The 18,786-nt window shown below is 24.4% G+C and overlaps 5 protein-coding genes across 7 annotated transcripts; 3 read left to right on the top strand and 2 right to left on the bottom strand.

Annotated features, from left to right (window-relative positions):
* Positions 1-1,073: 1,073 nt before the first annotated feature.
* LOC107995916 (replication factor C subunit 5) lies at positions 1,074-2,865 on the bottom strand. Of its 2 annotated transcripts, XM_017053666.3 has the most exons (8): positions 2,725-2,865; positions 2,566-2,630; positions 2,375-2,502; positions 2,088-2,250; positions 1,853-2,012; positions 1,579-1,790; positions 1,432-1,509; positions 1,074-1,363 (listed from the first exon to the last, which is right to left on the bottom strand). In XM_017053666.3, exons 1-8 carry the CDS (start codon positions 2,760-2,762, stop codon positions 1,221-1,223), a joined length of 987 nt encoding a protein of 328 aa, XP_016909155.1. In that variant the 5' UTR covers positions 2,763-2,865; the 3' UTR covers positions 1,074-1,220. The 2 variants fall into 2 exon arrangements, with proteins under 2 accessions (XP_016909155.1, XP_061938223.1); XM_062082239.1 differs by having other exon boundaries at positions 1,432-1,790.
* Positions 2,866-3,045: 180 nt separating this feature from the next.
* On the top strand, positions 3,046-5,473 carry LOC107995745 (26S proteasome non-ATPase regulatory subunit 6). The gene is made up of 2 exons (XM_028665705.2): positions 3,046-4,195; positions 4,651-5,473. Exons 1-2 carry the CDS (start codon positions 3,046-3,048, stop codon positions 5,352-5,354), a joined length of 1,854 nt encoding a protein of 617 aa, XP_028521506.1. The 3' UTR covers positions 5,355-5,473.
* LOC107995913 (uncharacterized) lies at positions 5,360-11,291 on the bottom strand. 2 transcript variants are annotated; one of them, XM_062082231.1, is made up of 19 exons: positions 11,150-11,291; positions 10,897-11,018; positions 10,704-10,832; positions 10,489-10,619; positions 10,091-10,404; positions 9,854-10,026; positions 9,295-9,786; positions 8,961-9,197; positions 8,664-8,872; positions 8,329-8,592; positions 7,747-8,228; positions 7,503-7,673; positions 7,223-7,436; positions 6,972-7,148; positions 6,699-6,882; positions 6,337-6,535; positions 6,141-6,279; positions 5,889-6,073; positions 5,360-5,811 (listed from the first exon to the last, which is right to left on the bottom strand). In XM_062082231.1, exons 1-19 carry the CDS (start codon positions 11,248-11,250, stop codon positions 5,475-5,477), a joined length of 4,260 nt encoding a protein of 1,419 aa, XP_061938215.1. In that variant the 5' UTR covers positions 11,251-11,291; the 3' UTR covers positions 5,360-5,474. The 2 variants fall into 2 exon arrangements, with proteins under 2 accessions (XP_061938215.1, XP_061938216.1); XM_062082232.1 differs by lacking the exon at positions 8,961-9,197.
* A 522-nt stretch (positions 11,292-11,813) lies between these two features.
* Positions 11,814-13,723, top strand: LOC107995914 (tRNA-dihydrouridine(20) synthase [NAD(P)+]-like). The gene is made up of 5 exons (XM_017053663.3): positions 11,814-11,988; positions 12,100-12,613; positions 12,720-12,965; positions 13,055-13,393; positions 13,480-13,723. Exons 1-5 carry the CDS (start codon positions 11,814-11,816, stop codon positions 13,586-13,588), a joined length of 1,383 nt encoding a protein of 460 aa, XP_016909152.1. The 3' UTR covers positions 13,589-13,723.
* Positions 13,724-14,218: 495 nt separating this feature from the next.
* Positions 14,219-18,689, top strand: LOC107996010 (general transcription and DNA repair factor IIH helicase subunit XPB). The gene is made up of 13 exons (XM_017053859.3): positions 14,219-14,425; positions 14,595-14,806; positions 14,885-14,995; positions 15,090-15,410; positions 15,478-15,669; positions 15,758-15,855; positions 15,939-16,342; positions 16,424-16,692; positions 16,761-16,925; positions 16,991-17,177; positions 17,265-17,413; positions 17,758-17,874; positions 17,960-18,689. Exons 1-13 carry the CDS (start codon positions 14,392-14,394, stop codon positions 18,086-18,088), a joined length of 2,388 nt encoding a protein of 795 aa, XP_016909348.1. The 5' UTR covers positions 14,219-14,391; the 3' UTR covers positions 18,089-18,689.
* Positions 18,690-18,786: the final 97 nt, after the last annotated feature.

Genomic DNA, 18,786 nt, shown 5'->3' with positions numbered 1-18,786 from the left:
TAAGAAATTATTTTAGCAATAAAATATTCATATTGACTATTTTAAAAGTTTAAAAGAACGAAAAAAAAAAAACAGAATACTGGATATATCTGATTATTTCAGTTAATGGAGATAATATAAACAAAGATAGGAATAAAACGATTTCAGCAGTTTCATCTCACTTCAAGACTATATGAATAGTCTCTCCAACCGCGACTGTAACAATAATATATAATATGTTAAGATATACTAATAATGTAAATTAAATGAGAAATCTTATTAGTTGTTTGATATATATTTGTTAATAGTAATCGAATGATGAATATTTTTTCAATTAAATATGCATTGTTATTAATATCAACTATGAGCAAAAATCGTAATTATAAATGATGTGCTTTATTTGTTCGAGTGAAAATTTTGTTTAGAGAATAGAAGCTGAAAAAAATAATATGATTTGATAAAAAATAAGTTAAATATGAAATATTAATTCGGCAATGTTTTGTTTTTTACTCTCAGTGATATTAAAATCAAAATAATAATGGATTATATCGTTACATAAAAAAATCGAAATATTATATCAATTATTTTTAAAAAAAAATTTATTGTTGTCAAAAGATATTTTAATCATATATTTTGCAAAGCAACAAATCAATTATTGAAATTAGAATCTCAATTACTATTAATAAGAAAAATAGTAATATTACATGTTTATAGTATTTGATATATTATACATATAGTATTGTTTATAGTATAGATGTTTTCGTGAACAATCGCATTGATTAGGCAATATTTGTTATATAAATAACAAACAACGTTTCATTTGTACGATCAAGTGCAATTACATAATAATTCGAGTACAGATGTATCTATTGAATATTACTTATAAGAAACTTATTATTTTAACTTTTCTGTTATCTCCATGCATCTAAATAGAATATTACATAAATGAGTTTCAATTTTTTATCGAATTCTCAACAACTTATTTTCGGAGATTTATCACTTTAATTGTTATTTATGAAAAAATATAATTTACTAGGAAATTAAGGAATAAAGTGAATAGCGGAACATGGAGAGATTATTTACTTGATATGGAGTTTTTGTCTAAAAATATTGATTTTTTTTTATTATCAAAAAAAAAAAATAATACATTTTTATTAAATCAAGTTTTATTTTAAACTTCTTTATAGAATAGTGCCATAAATTTAATGTTACCTTAATTGTATCCTCAAATTTGATAAGCATTAAGTCTCGATATCGCGAGCATTTTGAAACGCTGAAACAAGGGCGTTTAATTGTACTGTTTCACTACAACCAATAGATACCCTCTTTTCTATTTCAGCTAGTTTTATTATTAAATCAATAAGTATCGAATCTGGAAATTCAACTAAAAAAAAAATAATTAAAATTATGTGTGATATCTTTTTTTTTGAAATTTAAAAGCAAGAAACATACTTTTATTTATAAACAAATGAAGTTCTGTTAATATATCTTGTAATGCCAGTCCTTTTTTTAACTTTATATCTTGTATTTCTGAACATGTATTAAGAAAAATTATAATTTGAAGACAAACAATAATTTGAATAAGGAAAAAAAGGATACTACAATAACACAATTCATATGATTCATTGAATAGCCAATTGACAATGTTTTTTATATCAATTGGAAGAGGGTGTCCAACGCAAGAATAAACATTTTCTTCTGTAACTGCCCCAAAAGCAAGCCATGTACTTTGAAGGACATTCAAAACTTTTCTCATATCTCCTCCACTCAATGTTATTAATGCTTGTTTTCCATCTTCCGTAACATTTAAACTAAAGTATATATAAAAAAATCATTAATACATATAATGTTTCAATACAATCAATATACTTACTTCTCTTCTTTAATAATAGTGTCTAGCCTTGGTAAAATTTGATCTATAGAAAGAGGACCAAATCTAAATTTAGTGCACCGAGATTGAAGGGCAGGAATAATTTTACTGAGATAATTACATATAATACAAAATCTTACATTGTCTGTGTACTTCTCTATTACTGAAACAAGTTTTGAATAGAATATATTCTTCATAATTACATATAATAAAGGAAATTATTAATGTTAGAACTTACTTCTCCTAAGAGCATTCTGTGCATCATTTGTCATAGCATCAGCTTCATCAAGAATGATTAATTTAAAACCAGACCTATACATTGTACCTGTACTTGCAAAACTAAGTATTTGTCCTCTAACTATATTGATACCTCTGTCATCTGAAGCATTCATTTCTAAAACCTACATGAAAAATAATATTTATTCTATAAAATATAATAAATGTCAAATATATGATAAATATAAATTTTTAATATGAAATATCAAATTATATAAGATAAAAATAATATAAAATAAAACATCAAACCATTGAATTAAATTGAGCTGGTGTATATAATTTACGTGCACAAGCAAGTATTGTACTTGTTTTTCCTGTGCCAGGAGGTCCATAAAAAAGAAGATGTGGAAGTAAATTTTCATCGATGAATTTATTTACTGTAATAAAATAATTTAAAAATTATATCTTTATAAAATCATAAAATTAATATAAATACTAACTAGTTTTAATAATTTCTTCGTGAGATATCAAATCATCCAATTTTTTTGGTCGATATTTTTCTACCCTAAAATAAGAGATTGAAATTTTAGTTTTATTTGATTATTTTTAAAATAAAATTTTAATTTAAATTTAATTTTATAAAACGAATGTACATTTACCATGGTAAATTAGTAGATTGAGTAGGTTTTGAAGTCATCGATAATTCGAAATTATGTTATAAATTTCGTAAAAAGTATTTAAGGTTAGAATCTATTCTTTGATGTCATACAATTAATGTTGTTGCCGGGTATCCAAAAACGCGCCATTTTTGTTTTAAATAATACTTATTGATTGGTTCACGATTCATGAACCTATGACGAAAGATAATAATAATAATTCAAATTGTTTAAATGTTAAAAAGTGGATCTAAATTAAAACAAAAGACTTGCATTTCATATATACAAATCATATATGATATTCATTATTAAAAAATATCAGTCATGAATGATCCAGAATTGTGTCATAAGACCCCTAATTATATACTTCTTATCAAGATTCGATTTAAATTAACTCTACAGGAATACCAAAATGATGACAACTTAAAAACTGAATTTCTCGATACAATAAAACGCGGAAATATGACTCGTTACTATGAAGATGTTTGCAAAGAATTCAATTGGAAAATTGATGAAGATCTTATCAACGCGATAAAACATAAAAACGAGGTTACATGGAATGAATTAGAATCTTCTGATAATTCTACTCTTGAGGACACTGAAAAAAAGAATTGGAGAAAAAAATTCGAATTTTTTTGCGAGATTGGTGATCTTGATCGTGCTACAAATATCGCTACCTCAATTTTAAAAGATGAAAGTAATTCATCTAGCATTAGAATTGAAGCTGCTTTTGGCTTATTTAGAATAGCATACATAAGAAATAATATTCGTTCGATGGCAAAAATAATTTCCGAGATAACGGATCTGATGGAAGGATGTCATGCATCGGGTAGCAATTGGTGTTGTCGTAATAAATTGAAAGTATACGAAGCTGTTTATTATCTTGCAACACGAAGCTTTTCCCGTGCTGCAACACTTCTATTGGATTGTATACCTACTTTTGAATCTTATGAATTATTACCATTCAAAGAAGTAGTAGAATATACGTTATTATCTGGAATAATTTCTTTATCCCGATCAGAACTTGATACACAATTTAACGATAACGGACTTCTGCAACAAACATTACTTACAGAAGCACCTAAATATAGAGAATTTTTTTATTCTTTTTATGATTGTCATTACAAAGAGTTCTTCGAAAATCTTGCCTGGATAGAGCATGAACTTAAGATAAATCCTTTGTTCCATTTCCATTATCGTTATTACGTAAGAGAGATGCGTTTGAAAGCATACTCTCAACTTTTACAAGCATATAGAACTATTAATTTAAATAGAATGGCAACAGAATTTGGTGTGACAGAAGAGTTTATAGAACAGGAAATAGCACGTTTCATTGCGAACGGTAAATTGCATTGTAAAATCGATAAAGTGGCTAAAATGATCGTTACTGTTAGTGCCGCTAGTTGCAATAGAGGAAAAGCACCTGACGCTTCATGCGATCAAGAATTGGTTTATCAAAATATAATAAAAAGAGGTGATGCATTACTTAATCGATTAAAAAAACTTGGTCAAATTATTGATTATTAATATATATATATATTTTCAAATCATTATATTTGTTTAATATTATGTTAATAATAACATTATTTTATATTAACACGCAGTTATAATTCTACGAAAGTTGAATTTGCCGCGATAACCGTGTGATCTTTCTTAATATTTACTTTAAGATACTAATTTAATAACATATTTAAACACAGTTTTTTATTATAATTTAATTAATATTTGTAAAGCAAAATAATAAGTTAATAAATAATAATTTTATTAAAGTTATAATTTAAGAAAATGTTAAAAATTAATCATCATCTTTCAATTCAATAAGAATTCATGTTAACCTTATTACATAGTTAACCTTATTCAAATATAATTTTAAAAATATTACATATCTTAAATCAGTTTTCTGTGAACTTTTCCTTTCAATAATTATAAACATATTTAATAAAACTATGGCTTATCGAGTTTTAACAAAATATCCACGATCTATTTATAAAGGAACCAAAGAAGTTAAACAACATTTCAACTATCTGCTTGTATTAGATTTTGAATGCACTTGCAAAAAATATGAAAAAATCGAACCGCAAGAAATTATTGAATTTCCCTGTGCAGCAGTGTGTACAAAAAGTTGGAAAATAGTGAATGTGTTCCATGAATATATTAAACCAAAAGTTCATCCTCAACTTACTCCATTTTGTATACAACTTACTGGAATTATACAAGACATGGTGGACAACCAACCCCATTTTTCAGAAATCTTTATGAAATTTTGTAATTGGTTAGAGGAACACAATTATTTCAAAAATGGAAATGATAGTGCATTTGTTACATGTGGTGATTGGGATTTAAAATTTATGTTACCAGCTCAATGTAAATTAGAAAACATACCGTTTCCAACACAATTTATGAAATGGATAAACTTGAAAGGTACTTTTTGTGATGCAACAAACTATTATCCACGAAGTTTGTTAGATATGCTCTCGTATTTTAAACTTCCTGTAGAAGGAAAATTACATTCTGGCATAAATGACGTACAAAATATGGTTCAGATAATACAAAATCTTCATTCAAAATATAATGTACAATTTAAGATAAATAATGCACATTTTGATATCATCAAACAATATATAAATAAATAAAGAAATTGATTGAAAATTAATTTATTGATAATAAAAATATTGCTCGTATAAAAATTCAAAACTGAATAGCATATTTGTATAATAAATATTTCAATAAAAAATTAATTTTAAAACATCAATTCATAACTGTTTAACATTTACTCTTATTTGTACTTCAAGTTTATTGTTTTCCGTATAAATTTCAAGAATCGCATTAAAATTTCGTTCAACTTTTCGTTTGCATTGAATTTTTAATTGAAAATCTCTTCTGGTGGGTATCATTCCCTCAGTAGGGACAATAGTTAGATATTCTGTATTTGATAAATGAGTTTCAAATGGCTGTGCTACAGTACAAGAATTTTTTAATGTTATAATTGCTTCTGTTCTAGTTGGTGGAGTTAAAACTACAATAGATGGACTGATCATAAAATTATTGATATTCATATCGTTTTGAATTAAAGTATTTTCTACGAGAGTCCTAAAAATTTTGTTTATTTAAATACAATTATTTATAAAAATTATTTACATTAGAATTATACTAATAATTACACTTACTCTGAAGGTAAAAAACTTTCTGCATTTCCATCATATACATGACTATTTTCACTATAAAGAGAATAAAACATTTGTGATTCATCAGGATTGTCATGAAGAACAGACAGAGTTTCGTCAGCACATACTTCCATTGTTAACATTATTTCGTGTTGCCGAATCTCACGACAAAGATCTCCAAAATTTTGCTAAATAATATTCACATAGATAGATTATTTAAAAAAAACTTAAATAAATAAATTTATTATTATTTACCACTGAATCTCGAATAGGTATTACATCTGATACTAATTGTTCTCCAGAGAAAACCTTACATATTGGATGAACTATATTTCTAAAAGTTTCATTTTCATTTCCATTCAACTCGCCTGTTTCTTTCATCTTTTTATATAATCTGAAAATATAATTGGAATTCAAAATAGATTAAGTGTTTATAAATTTAATATCTTACCTACGAATTCGCAAACGCGTAGGTTCATCTCCGTGAGTAATTAATAATGTTCCAACATGCGATACATCAGATTTTTGTAATAACGCTAAATCTTCTTTTCGTGGATGAAATTCCAGAGTTACCCATTGAACTTCTTTTGGATTTAACAATAATTCAGTTGGATTTACTTGCCAACTTGATATCATAGTAGGATACACAGCTAAAATCATCCAAGAATTATTTAAAAAATGATGAATACATTTATATTTAACTATTTAATTTATTAATTAATAAATTAAATATTTAAATATTTATACCTTTTGGTGTTAATATTTAACTATTTAATTTATTAATTAATAAATTAAATATTTAAATATTTATACCTTTTGGTGTTAACTTTATTTTAACATAAGAACATAAATCTCCAGTATTTTGTAATTTTATCTTTGCACTTAAAGAACTTTCTGAATTTAACATGCCAAGTGACAACCACATTTTTCCATTTGTGTCTTTGAATACTTCTGAAATTTCGACTTTGCTATAACCCCCATAACCATATAGAAATATCTATAAATAATATATTTTAAATTTATTATTTGACTTATATAAGAGTAAAATTTATTTTAATTTAATATTTAATATTTAAATTTATTTACTTGTCTCGAAGGTAAAGATTCAGAATCTTCTCTTTTTGATTGATAATGCTTAAATATAATTTTTCCACTTGCTGCACCTATATGATGAGGACTAAATACAACAGACAATGTCCTACTTTCTGAACCTTGCAATACCAATACAATAGTTGTACCAACGGCTTCTCGTTCTCGAAGAAACTAAAATATATTTATTATTGTATAAAAACATAAATGTAAAATATTAATTTATTATAATAAATTAAATATATTACTCGAAAATTTTTTTCATTATCTGATATAGTAGCTTGTATCTTAATCTTGTTGTTGCTTGTATTACGAATTGTAAATTCTTTAATTTCCGATTTTCCTATTTTTAAACTATTCCATGACAGAGCAGCATGGGTTGTTTTTATAGGAATTTTATCTCCAGCAACAGTTGAACCTGATACTGAACTAAGAGAAGAATTTCTACCAGATGCGCTTGACCTATATTGTATAAAATATTAACAGAACTTCATAAAACTTTAATATAAAATATAATAATAAACTTACTTGCTTGAAACCATACTATGTGGAGAAGAAGGAGAACTTACAGATGGTAAATACTGAGGGGTTTCACAACGAGGAAAATTTTCATTTTCTCCCTCAGTACATACGCTCGATTCACCAATTATAATATAATGTTGAACATTACCAGCAGCAGTTAATTTAATTTTTGTATATCTTTAAATATAAATAAAAATCAATAAAAATAAATTCATAATAATATAAATCTACATATAAAATACCTTCTTACATTTTAGGAATGTCTAAAATTTGTTGTTTATAAGTGATAAAAAAACGTCCAATTTCTTTAGGTTGCATATGTATATTTTCTGGTTCAATTGAAAAATATTTAGAATTTTTTTTTGAGTCAATGTCTTCAGAAAATGTGGCTGATATAACTATTGGTATCGTTCCAAGATTAATCACAGACAAAGATTTGCTTTGTTTATTAGGAATAATCAAAGGTAAATCTGTTTCAATCACTTCTATTTTAAAAGTTCCTACTTGTACAACAAGAGGAACTTCTTGGATTAGTATATTTTTCTCTACAGAATTGTTTTCAGCTTGAATTATTAAAGTACTATCGAAACGTTGTAAAGATTGTTGTTGCATTTCACTACTTTTCTGTAGAATACCCTTGCATTGAATATTTATAATATATGCATCTTGAGTTTTAAGAATAATATATTGTGGTTCTGCTGAATTTTCTAAACTGAATATTACTGGTTCATGCTGCATTTAATTAAGGTAAGAAAATAAAAAAGATAGATAAGATAAAAAAAAATTAAAAAAATAAAAAATATATTTATTTGAAATTAGATAAAATCATTACCTGTGATATAAAAAATTTAATAGGAACATTAATACTGTTTTTATTTTTTATTGTAATAGGTAGAATTGTCACACTATTCTCAACAACATATTGAAAATCTAATTCCTTTTTTTGTAAAGGATTTGATATATCTATATCGATTTCTTCAGGTTTGAAACAAATAATATGTTTCATAGTCCATTCAAATTTTGCTACTACATCTAATACTGTTATGTTTACAACAGTTATAATTGGTTTACTCATTTTCATTACTGTTGCAATAATCTAAATATATAAATTAATGTATATAATTTTTTTTTTAATTTTTATATTAAAATATATATTTTTTTTTTTACCTTAAAAAACTTTTCTGAATTTGGTTTAACAAGAACAACATTGTTTGGTGATGAAAGTTGAATAATTTCTTTATCTCCTTGAATTTGATTTATATTTAATGAACAAAGCATCCATTTATCACTTTTATTTAAAAGTTCGATGTCAGTCTCTCTAGGTAAACCAACGATACAATTACATAATTCTTCCGTATTTTTGCCAATAATAACATCTATAAGAAATAAAAAAATAACAATTAATAAAAAAAAGCAAAAGCATGATCATATAATTACTCTTGTTGTTGTGTTATAACATCATACTATTAACATAAGATTGAGTTTCTTTTGAACAATCTTGTATAGAAATTTCTAATTTATCTTTATATGAAATATTTTCCTTTTTTATATCATCTTTTTTTTCTATTTCTTTCTTCTCAAGTTTAACAAACTGTTTCTCATGATTAATTATTGTGTTAATCTTTGAAATACAAGGTGATACTTCTTTTTTTATATAGTTTGGAAGAGTTAGTTTAGAATCTTCCAATAATAATTTAAAATCTAAAATTCATAATTTTTTTTTAAGTGAATCAAAAAAAAATTTCAAACCTATTATTGGTTAGTTGAATGAAATTTTTAGAAAATAAAATGTATATACCTTCATTATGTGAAGATGATAATTTTTCATTACTTATTTCTTTCTTAAGTTCTTGATAAGCAACTTCAACATTTGCTTTTACACCTGAATTAGAATCAAATGAAAGCATTCTTGGAATAGAATGTTTAATACCTATAGTTTCATTAATGATTTTACTATCTAGAGATAATTTTGTTGTAAGATTTAATAATCCTATATCTTTTTTAAAGTTATCTATATCCCTACTTGGAGTAATAGGCATAGATTTTCTATTTGAAGGCATTAATGTATAAGTATCTCTAATTAGATTTTCTTCTTGCATGCGCAAGGATTTCCTTTTTTTTTTTGCCATGATAAGTTGATCTACTAATCTTCTAGGTGTACCATTATCAATATCCTGTAATGCTTGAGCAATACTGGTCAAACTCATAATACTATGTTCTTCTATATCTTTCATTGTACTTTGCATATTTTGAGTTTTATCTTTACTAGCAATAGATCCAATTGAAAAATCTATAAAAAAAAAAATAATTTTTTATATATATAAAACATTTATTTAGATAAATAAAGTAAATAATACCTTCTGTTACAATAGTTGAATCAACTAATGGTATAATTTGATCTTTTTTTTTTGGACTATTTACAGATAAACCTAAACTTGGCCTTTCTACTGCATTATCTGATAATTCTCCAAAATTTCCACATTTTCTTCTAAAAAATTCACCTATAGATACCTTACGTCCAGCACAAGATCTAAAATTTGATCATATTATAATCTATATATTATTATGTAAAATATTTATAATTCTACACTTACTCTACTGATATATCTAGTTCACCAATTACACCAGAAAAACAAGATAAATCTAGATGTTCTTTTTCAGTAGAAGTTGTAGGAAGAGCATAAGAATAATTTTGTTGCCAAGAAGCTTCATCAGCTATGAATTGACTAGTCATTTCAGAAGCAGGACGAAAATCTTCATTATTAAATTGAGCCATCAATTCAGCAGTTGTTGTATCAAATGTTATTGTATTTAAATTTTTGCTTGATGATGATGATGATAAACATTTTTCTGAATTTCTACTTAATCCTGATGAACGTGCACTTATCTCATTTGGTTCAAAAATAACCTGGATATGAAATTCATAAAAAATCATTTAATCATTTAATCAATTAATCATTTTGATTAATTCTTTATAAAAAATTATACTTACACTACTTGTTTTATTGATAAATGAATGTGAACTGTTTTCATTTTGAAAAATAATTTGATTGGAATCAATCAGTGCAGGATTAATATTATCAGATAAGTTTTGAATATTTACATCATTTTCTTTATTTATATCTGTAATGTAAATAAAAAATATATATATTCATTGTTAATCTATAAAAATCTATAAAAAGTTGTAAAAAAAAAATAAATCTTTACCATGTATAGTAAAGGTAGTTTTTAAATCACTACATCTTTGAAGTAATTTTCTAACAAGTTCATGTTCTGAATTTAAATTATTCTCATCACATTTTTCTATTTCTTCCAATCCACTTACTTCAGCTAAAACTATAAAAATTTATTATTTTTTAAAAAGTATAATATAATATTATAATTTAAAAAAAAAACTTACAAGAAGGCATATCATTAAGTATACCAAGAGATGATTCATCACATTTCTCTGTCATACTTTTATGTCTAATAGATTCATTAATAGGTTCATTAATATTTTTATCAGGAACTTTACTTTCAAATCTGTAAAGATTATTAAGAATTAATTTTTATATTATTATATATATATTATGTATATATTATATATATATATATAAATCATATATATATAGATTAATTAAAAGATATAAAATTTATAAAAAAAACAAACTCACGTGTTTTTTCTTTGTACAGTCGAAGTTGCTTGTGGTTGAGGAGTATTTAATACGGTCACATCAATCAAATCTGTATCTGTAAGTTTAGATGGTGTGAACATTGTCAAAATTTTTCTTTGTCTGCCGTTCAATTACTTTGGTTACTAATCTCTTATGACAATAGTTTGTACACATAAAAGATTCTGAGCGATTTACTAATCGCCAAATTATTGAAACAAAGAGAAGATTGTACCATATTATTATTAACGTATTATTTGACAGTTAATCGATTTTAGCATTCAAATTTGAAAGTATTGTAATCATTAATCACAGAATAAGAAATTCTTACTAAGTTGGATCAACATCACATATACGATTAAACATAATGAAACTGCCATCTAGTTAAATAATAATGAAATAACATTGTTTGCATGTTCATGGTATTATAAAAAAATTTTGATGTGTGATAATGCTACAAAAAATTTAGAGTTATTAATTTACTATAATTTACTAAGATGTTCAAAAGAAAAACTTATATCATTGAATAATTAATTAATAACATATATCATTGAATAATAATGATAAATGCGACAATAAGAAAATAATAAATTAGAAACATTTATATTTCAAAACCATGAAAGGAATAGCAACATATTGACAATACTAAATTAATGTAATTAATAAAATGATAAAAATGGAAAGAAAAAGACTAAATTATGAGAATAAACTCATACTAGCACCAATGGTACGAATAGGTACTCTTCCTATGCGTCTTCTTGCACTCGATTACGGTGCTGATGTAGTATATACGGAAGAATTAATAGACTGGAAATTGTTACGATCATTTCGTCGTGAAAACGGTAAGAAAATGTTAGTAAGAAAATGTTAACATTATGATTAAAAAATTATTTAATCTAAAGAAAATGAGAAAAATTACAATACATTAATTATTTTAAAATACATTTTTTTAGATGTTTTGGGAACAATTGATTATATAGACAAAACAGATGGTACAGTGACTTTTCGAACTTGTCCCAAAGAGAAAGATAAAGTAGTTTTACAAATCGGTACTTGTGATGCAGCAAGAGCATTAAAAGTAGCTAAAATGGTAGAACAAGATGTTGCTGGAATTGATTTAAATATGGGTTGTCCCAAATTGTTTTCCTTAATAGGAAAAATGGGAGCAGCTCTTTTGAAAGAACCAGAAACAGCTACAAATATTTTGAAAACTTTAGTAGATAATTTGAATATCCCAGTAACTTGTAAAATTCGTATATTGCCAGATATAGATAAGACTATAGAACTTTGTGAACTTTTACAATCAACTGGTATAGCAGCAATTGCTGTTCATGGTCGTACTGTTCATGAAAGACCACAACATATGAACCGCAATGAAGTTCTAAAAAAAATTTCCAATAGACTTTCTATACCAGTTATAGCAAATGGAGGATCAAAAGAAATACAGAAATATTCTGATATTTTCAAGTAATATTTCATTTAAATTTTACTTCTATTATATATTGTTGTTTATATAATTTATATATATAATTATATTATTATATAGTTTAAAAATAACTATAGTTATTTATAGATTTAAGGAAATAACAGGATGCAGTAGTGTAATGCTTGCACGTGCAGCTGAATGGAATTGTTCAATATTTAGTGAAAAAGGTTTACTTCCTATGGAAGATGTGATAAAATCATATTTAAAATATGCTGTGGATTGTGATAATTCACCTTCCAATACTAAGTATTGTATACAAAATATACTTAGAGAACAACAAGAATCAACATTAGGCAAAAAGTTTCTTAGTTCTCAAACTTTAGAACAAATATGGTATGAGTTATATTATTAAAATATGAGTTATATTATATAATTATTTATAAATTGATAACATAATATCATTTATAAATATCTTGCTTTAGCAATTTATGGGACTTAAGTGATTATTTTTATTTGAAAAAAAAGGAATTTGAAGAAAAAGGTTTATTAGGAAGATCTCAAGTTTCACCTATGAAAGAAGATGAAAAACAGGCTCAATTATGTAATAAAAGAAAGATTTTAGAGGAGGAAGATGTAATTTTAATGCATTGTGCATTTTTAAGAAATAATTATATAACAGATCTTGAACTACCAAAAACTGTATTACACAAGTGGACACAAACTCAAAGAAAAAAAATGCCAAACTATAATACACAACAAAAAGGAAAATTATTCCGTTCTATTGTTACTGTTGATGGACGGAAATATGGATCATCTTTCTGGTAATAAAAAAATTATATGTATATTATATCATATATTCTTATTTTATTAAAGCTAATTGTTAAAATGTCTTTTAAATTATTTCAAGGGAAAAAAATAAAAAATGGGCAGAACAAGGTGCTGCTTTAGTTTGTCTTTTTTCTTTAGGCCTAATCAGTGAAAAAACTTTTGATACAAATAGCAATGTTCCTTCTTGACAGTATATATATAAAGTACAAGAATAATTGAGAGTACTAAATAAATACTCTTGAAAATATCTTATATTATCTTATAAAATTTAATCTTGTATTTTTTTATCTGATTTATTATCAATAAAAAACATTTTTCAGATATATATAAGTTTAAAACTTACTTATTTCTAAGTCCCTAACAATAATTACAACAATAATTAAAACAATATTATATTATAGCATATACAATATATATATATAATATGTATATAACATTATATATATAATTAATAATAATTAATATTTTGAAATATTTAAAATATATTACAATAATTAAATTATTATTAAAACATTCGTCTCAGTATCTTTGTTTATAAATGTAATGAAATATATTTTTAAAATTTTTAAAAATTAACTATTAGTGATTATTTAAGATTTATTTAGTTATTTAAGAATAATTATGATATAAATTAATATTTTTGTTATTTAAAAGACAAAAAATGTAATGATATAAATAAATGTAAATAGAAATTTCTTATAGAATTTATTTTATTTCAAAATATAATTATCTTTAATATTACCTTTATAAATTGAAAGATATATATGTATATTAAATTATGTTACTGAGTTTTATATCTATATTATATTTTTTCTATGACTAACCATTTTTCCATCATGTATACACTCTAAGTTTTTCGCACTCTACCTTTAAAGCATTTAGCTTATTTTGCGTATGTTTGTTAAATTGTAAAAATTATTAATTTCTTTAATTTTTTTAACTGTAAATGTAATAAAAAAGATTATTTATAATTTGACGATTAAATTTAATAATGGGTCCTCCAAAACGTTTCAAAAAAGACAATGGTATAAACTTATTTTTTATTTTAAAATTAAATTTAAAAAATTTGCAATTTTTAACAATTAATTTTATTATTTTTACAACATTTTCTATAAATTAAAATTTCAAATTATACTATGTATATATAAAGAAAACAAAATTGTTTGATATTGTAATAAAAATTTATTTTTATAGACAGAGGTAAATGGAAAAAACGTAAGGAAGATCCAGAAGAATACAATGAAGATGATACTTTAGATGATAATGAAACTGAAGGTATACCTGATGCAGCCAAGAATGATGTTGAAAAACAAGATGATACAGCATTAGAAGATGAATTTGGTGCAAAAGATTATCGTTCACAAATGATTTTAAAAGCTGATTGTGCTTTAAGACCACTTTGGGTGGTAAGATATTAAAATTAATTTATTTTTCATAATTTTTTAAATATAAGAATTATTTTATTATTATGTAAATATTTTTAGGCACCAAATGGACATATTTTTTTGGAATCTTTTTCACCTGTATATAAACATGCTCATGATTTTTTAATTGCTATCTCAGAACCTGTATGTCGTCCAGAACATATTCATGAAGTAAAAATACTCTTACAAATTCATTTATATAATATTTATAAAATTATTTTAAGTTTTATATAATTTTATTAATATTTTAAATTTTACATTTCAGTATAAATTAACTGCTTATTCTTTATATGCTGCTGTAAGTGTTGGTCTTCAAACACATGATATAATAGAATATTTAAAAAGACTTAGTAAAACCAGCATTCCTGACGGAATTATAGAATTTATTAAATTATGTACATTGTCATATGGTAAAGTGAAATTAGTATTAAAACACAATAAATATTTTGTTGAATCTCCATATCCAGAAGTATTACAAAGATTATTGAAAGATCCTGTAATTCAAGAATGTAGATTAAAGAAAAATGTAGAAGATGATAAAGATGAAATAATTACAAATGTTCAAAATAAAACAAAAACACCACAGGTAATTATATACCAATTATATCACTATTTTAATAAAATATAATATTAATAATTTCTATTCCTTTTAGTTTGGAGCAAAAGCCATAACTAATGTTCCTACTGGAACTACCAAAGTAACAGAACCAACTAATGATCAGGTTCCAGCAGAAACAGCTGCTGTTCCTGAAGATATAACTACTTTTTATGATAAAATAGATAAAGAGGATGAAGATGAAGAAGAAGAGCATGAATTAAAAACAGTTAGTTTTGAAGTAAATCAGGTATTTTTTAATTTTTACTTGAGATTATAAAAAATAAATTTATAAATATAAAAAATTTATAAATATTTATATTAAAAGTTTTTTACAGGAAAAAATTGAAGTTATACAAAAAAGATGTATTGAATTGGAATATCCTTTATTAGCAGAATATGATTTTCGTAATGATACTATAAATCCAGATATAAAGTATAATAAAATAGTACATATAATAGAATTATATTTAATACAAATGATAAAAAATATTTAAAAATTAATAAATTATATTTTAGCATTGATTTGAAACCATCAGCTGTACTGAGACCCTATCAGGAGAAAAGTTTAAGAAAAATGTTTGGAAATGGACGAGCTAGATCGGGAGTCATAGTCTTACCTTGCGGTGCTGGCAAAAGTTTAGTTGGAGTAACAGCTTGTTGTACAGTTCGAAAACGTGCATTAGTATTATGTAATTCTGGAGTGTCAGTAGAACAATGGAAGCAGCAATTTAAAATGTGGTCTACTGCGGATGATTCAATGATTTGTCGATTTACGAGCGAAGCGAAAGATAAGCCTATGGGCTGTGGAATTTTAATTACAACATATTCCATGATTACTCATACTCAGAAACGTTCATGGGAAGCAGAACAAACTATGCGATGGCTTCAAGAACAAGAGTGGGGAATTATGGTTTTAGATGGTAATATATCTTTTTAATAGATTGAATTGATTAAAAAATTATATTTTTTCATTAAATTATTTAATATTGTTATATTTATAGAGGTACATACAATTCCTGCAAAAATGTTTAGAAGAGTCTTAACAATTGTTCAATCTCATTGTAAATTGGGATTGACCGCGACATTACTTCGAGAAGATGACAAAATTGCTGATCTCAATTTTCTTATTGGGCCTAAACTGTATGAAGCCAACTGGTTAGAATTACAAAAAAGAGGTTTTATTGCAAGAGTACAATGTGCCGAAGTTTGGTGTCCTATGACACCTGAATTTTATAGAGAATATCTTGGTTGTAAAATGAGTAAAAAATTGGTACGTTATTTTAATTTAATTTAATTTGATATAATATTTTTGAATTTTCAATATTATTCTATTTATAGTTACTTTATGTAATGAATCCTAATAAATTTCGTTGCTGCCAATATTTGATACGATATCATGAAAGGCGTGGCGATAAAACCATTGTTTTCTCGGATAACGTTTTTGCTTTGAAGCATTATGCTATTAAAATGAATAAACCATATATCTATGGGCCCACTAGTCAAGTAAGTATAAACGTAAAAAAAAATTGCAACAATTGTAAGATATATAACGATAAAATTAATTTTAGAGTGAACGAATACAAATTTTGCAAAACTTTAAATTCAATACTAAAGTGAATACTATATTTGTTAGTAAAGTGGCTGATACTTCTTTTGATTTACCAGAAGCTAATGTATTGATTCAAATATCTTCACATGGTGGTTCACGGCGTCAAGAAGCACAACGTTTAGGACGAATTTTAAGAGCTAAAAAAGGTAGTTTTAGTTATAGTTTTTTATAAATCATTTTACATAAAATCTATTAATCATACCAATTGTAAATATTATTATGCTTTTTTATAGGTGCCATTGCGGAAGAATATAATGCATTTTTTTATACATTAGTATCGCAAGATACGATGGAAATGAATTACTCGCGAAAACGCCAACGTTTCCTTGTCAATCAAGGATATGCTTATAAAGTTATTACAAAACTTGCAGGAATGGAAGAGGTACATATTAAAATAATATTTCATTAACAATAATACTTTGTCTGTTTAATTATTGCAAAATTATTTTTTAACTAATTTGAAACTAAAACTCCAATTTTTCAAATACACATATACTTTTAAAATTTATTTTTAAATTTGAAATATGCATTGTAAAATAAAACATGAATATTTTTTTCCATTTAATAATTTTTAGAATAGTTATTTCTTCAGATAAATAACATATTTTGATTTTAATTCTATGATAATTATTATAACTAGTAACAAAACACTATTATAACTAATAATAATTAAATAAAAATATTCTAAAATTATTTCAAATTTTATTAATTTAATTATTAAAATAGGAACCAGATTTGATGTATACATCTCGAGAAGAACAAGGACATTTGTTACAACAAGTCCTATCTGCCAGTGATATGGATGCGGATGAAGAAAGAATACCAGGAGAAGGTCCAAGACCTGTAAGTTTTTTGACATTAAAAAATATGTTAATCAAATCATAATATCATATATTATTCTATTTTATTTAAATTATTATTATTTCAGATTGTACGTAAAGCTGGAAACATGACATCAATGTCTGGTGCAGATGATGCAGTTTATTATGAATATAAAAAAGCTCCTAGTTCATCTACAGCAAACAAACATCCATTATTTAAAAAATTTAGAGCATAGTAAATTTTAATTATGTATATATAAAATTATTTCAAATTTATCATTGTTTATTAATTAATTCAATATTTACATGTGTATAAAAATCTTCTTCAAAGTAAATATCATTTTTTTACTATGTAAAAAAATTTAAATATGAACTCTGCTTTTTGTTTTTTAATTATGTTTTTTAAAGAACAAGAATTAATAATTTGCATTACTCGTAACATAGTTCATAGGTCTCTATTCTTTGTATATCTAATACGCCTGTTTGCACGATTTATGTGTTAGCAATACAATTTACGCCAATGTAAATTATCCGATGGATAGTTGACACAAAGAATGCGATAAAAATATTCCTGATAAATTTGGTCTGGAGCGATAATCATAAAGTACCTGTAGTATACGTTTAACATTATATTTACTCGATTTCACTTAAATAAACCGAAAATATAAATTTATATATATATCATGTTTATTTTATATACATAAATTATATTATAAAATTTGATGTATATATTATAATGTAACATATATTAAATTTATTTCATATACAATTGATATAAAATATTAGTTATTAATATTAATATTAGAGCATAATAAAGAAAATAATTAAAAACTTAAATTATTGTTTTTAATTTTATTATTTTATTTATTTAATTTAACTTTCTTTTTAAATGTTCAATAGATTAATTCTGTTTTAAATTTGTCAAAAAATAAAA

Source organism: Apis cerana, linkage group LG11 (genome assembly GCF_029169275.1).
Source record: "Apis cerana isolate GH-2021 linkage group LG11, AcerK_1.0, whole genome shotgun sequence".
NCBI classification, from domain to species: domain Eukaryota; kingdom Metazoa; phylum Arthropoda; class Insecta; order Hymenoptera; family Apidae; genus Apis; species Apis cerana.
The sequence above is the reverse complement of the archived record's forward strand: the minus strand, read 5'-3'. Positions and strand labels throughout refer to the sequence as shown.

What these genes read in the sequence shown, in the direction of transcription:
- LOC107995916 (XM_062082239.1), bottom strand. Translation starts at nt 2,762, where the DNA reads ATGACTTCAAAACCTACTCAATCTACTAATTTACCATG. An exon ending in ACAGAATGCTCTTAGGAGAA is followed by an intron (nt 2,013 to 2,087) that starts GTAAGTTCTAAC and finishes AACTTGTTTCAG; the next exon opens with TAATAGAGAAGTACACAGAC. An exon ending in TCATTTGTTTATAAATAAAA is followed by an intron (nt 1,364 to 1,431) that starts GTATGTTTCTTG and finishes TTTTTTTTTTAG; the next exon opens with TTGAATTTCCAGATTCGATA.
- LOC107995745 (XM_028665705.2), top strand. Translation starts at nt 3,046, where the DNA reads ATGAATGATCCAGAATTGTGTCATAAGACCCCTAATTATATACTTCTT. An exon ending in TCAAAATATAATAAAAAGAG is followed by an intron (nt 4,196 to 4,650) that starts GTGATGCATTAC and finishes CAATAATTATAA; the next exon opens with ACATATTTAATAAAACTATG.
- LOC107995913 (XM_062082231.1), bottom strand. Translation starts at nt 11,250, where the DNA reads ATGTTCACACCATCTAAACTTACAGATACAGATTTGATTGATGTGACC. An exon ending in AACTCAATCTTATGTTAATA is followed by an intron (nt 8,873 to 8,960) that starts GTATGATGTTAT and finishes TATTTCTTATAG; the next exon opens with ATGTTATTATTGGCAAAAAT. An exon ending in ATTTTAGACATTCCTAAAAT is followed by an intron (nt 7,674 to 7,746) that starts GTAAGAAGGTAT and finishes TTATATTTAAAG; the next exon opens with ATATACAAAAATTAAATTAA.
- LOC107995914 (XM_017053663.3), top strand. Translation starts at nt 11,814, where the DNA reads ATGATAAAAATGGAAAGAAAAAGACTAAATTATGAGAATAAACTCATA. An exon ending in ATCATTTCGTCGTGAAAACG is followed by an intron (nt 11,989 to 12,099) that starts GTAAGAAAATGT and finishes ACATTTTTTTAG; the next exon opens with ATGTTTTGGGAACAATTGAT. An exon ending in AAATATTCTGATATTTTCAA is followed by an intron (nt 12,614 to 12,719) that starts GTAATATTTCAT and finishes AGTTATTTATAG; the next exon opens with ATTTAAGGAAATAACAGGAT.
- LOC107996010 (XM_017053859.3), top strand. Translation starts at nt 14,392, where the DNA reads ATGGGTCCTCCAAAACGTTTCAAAAAAGACAATG. An exon ending in ACTATAAATCCAGATATAAA is followed by an intron (nt 15,856 to 15,938) that starts GTATAATAAAAT and finishes ATTATATTTTAG; the next exon opens with CATTGATTTGAAACCATCAG. An exon ending in GTAAAATGAGTAAAAAATTG is followed by an intron (nt 16,693 to 16,760) that starts GTACGTTATTTT and finishes TTCTATTTATAG; the next exon opens with TTACTTTATGTAATGAATCC.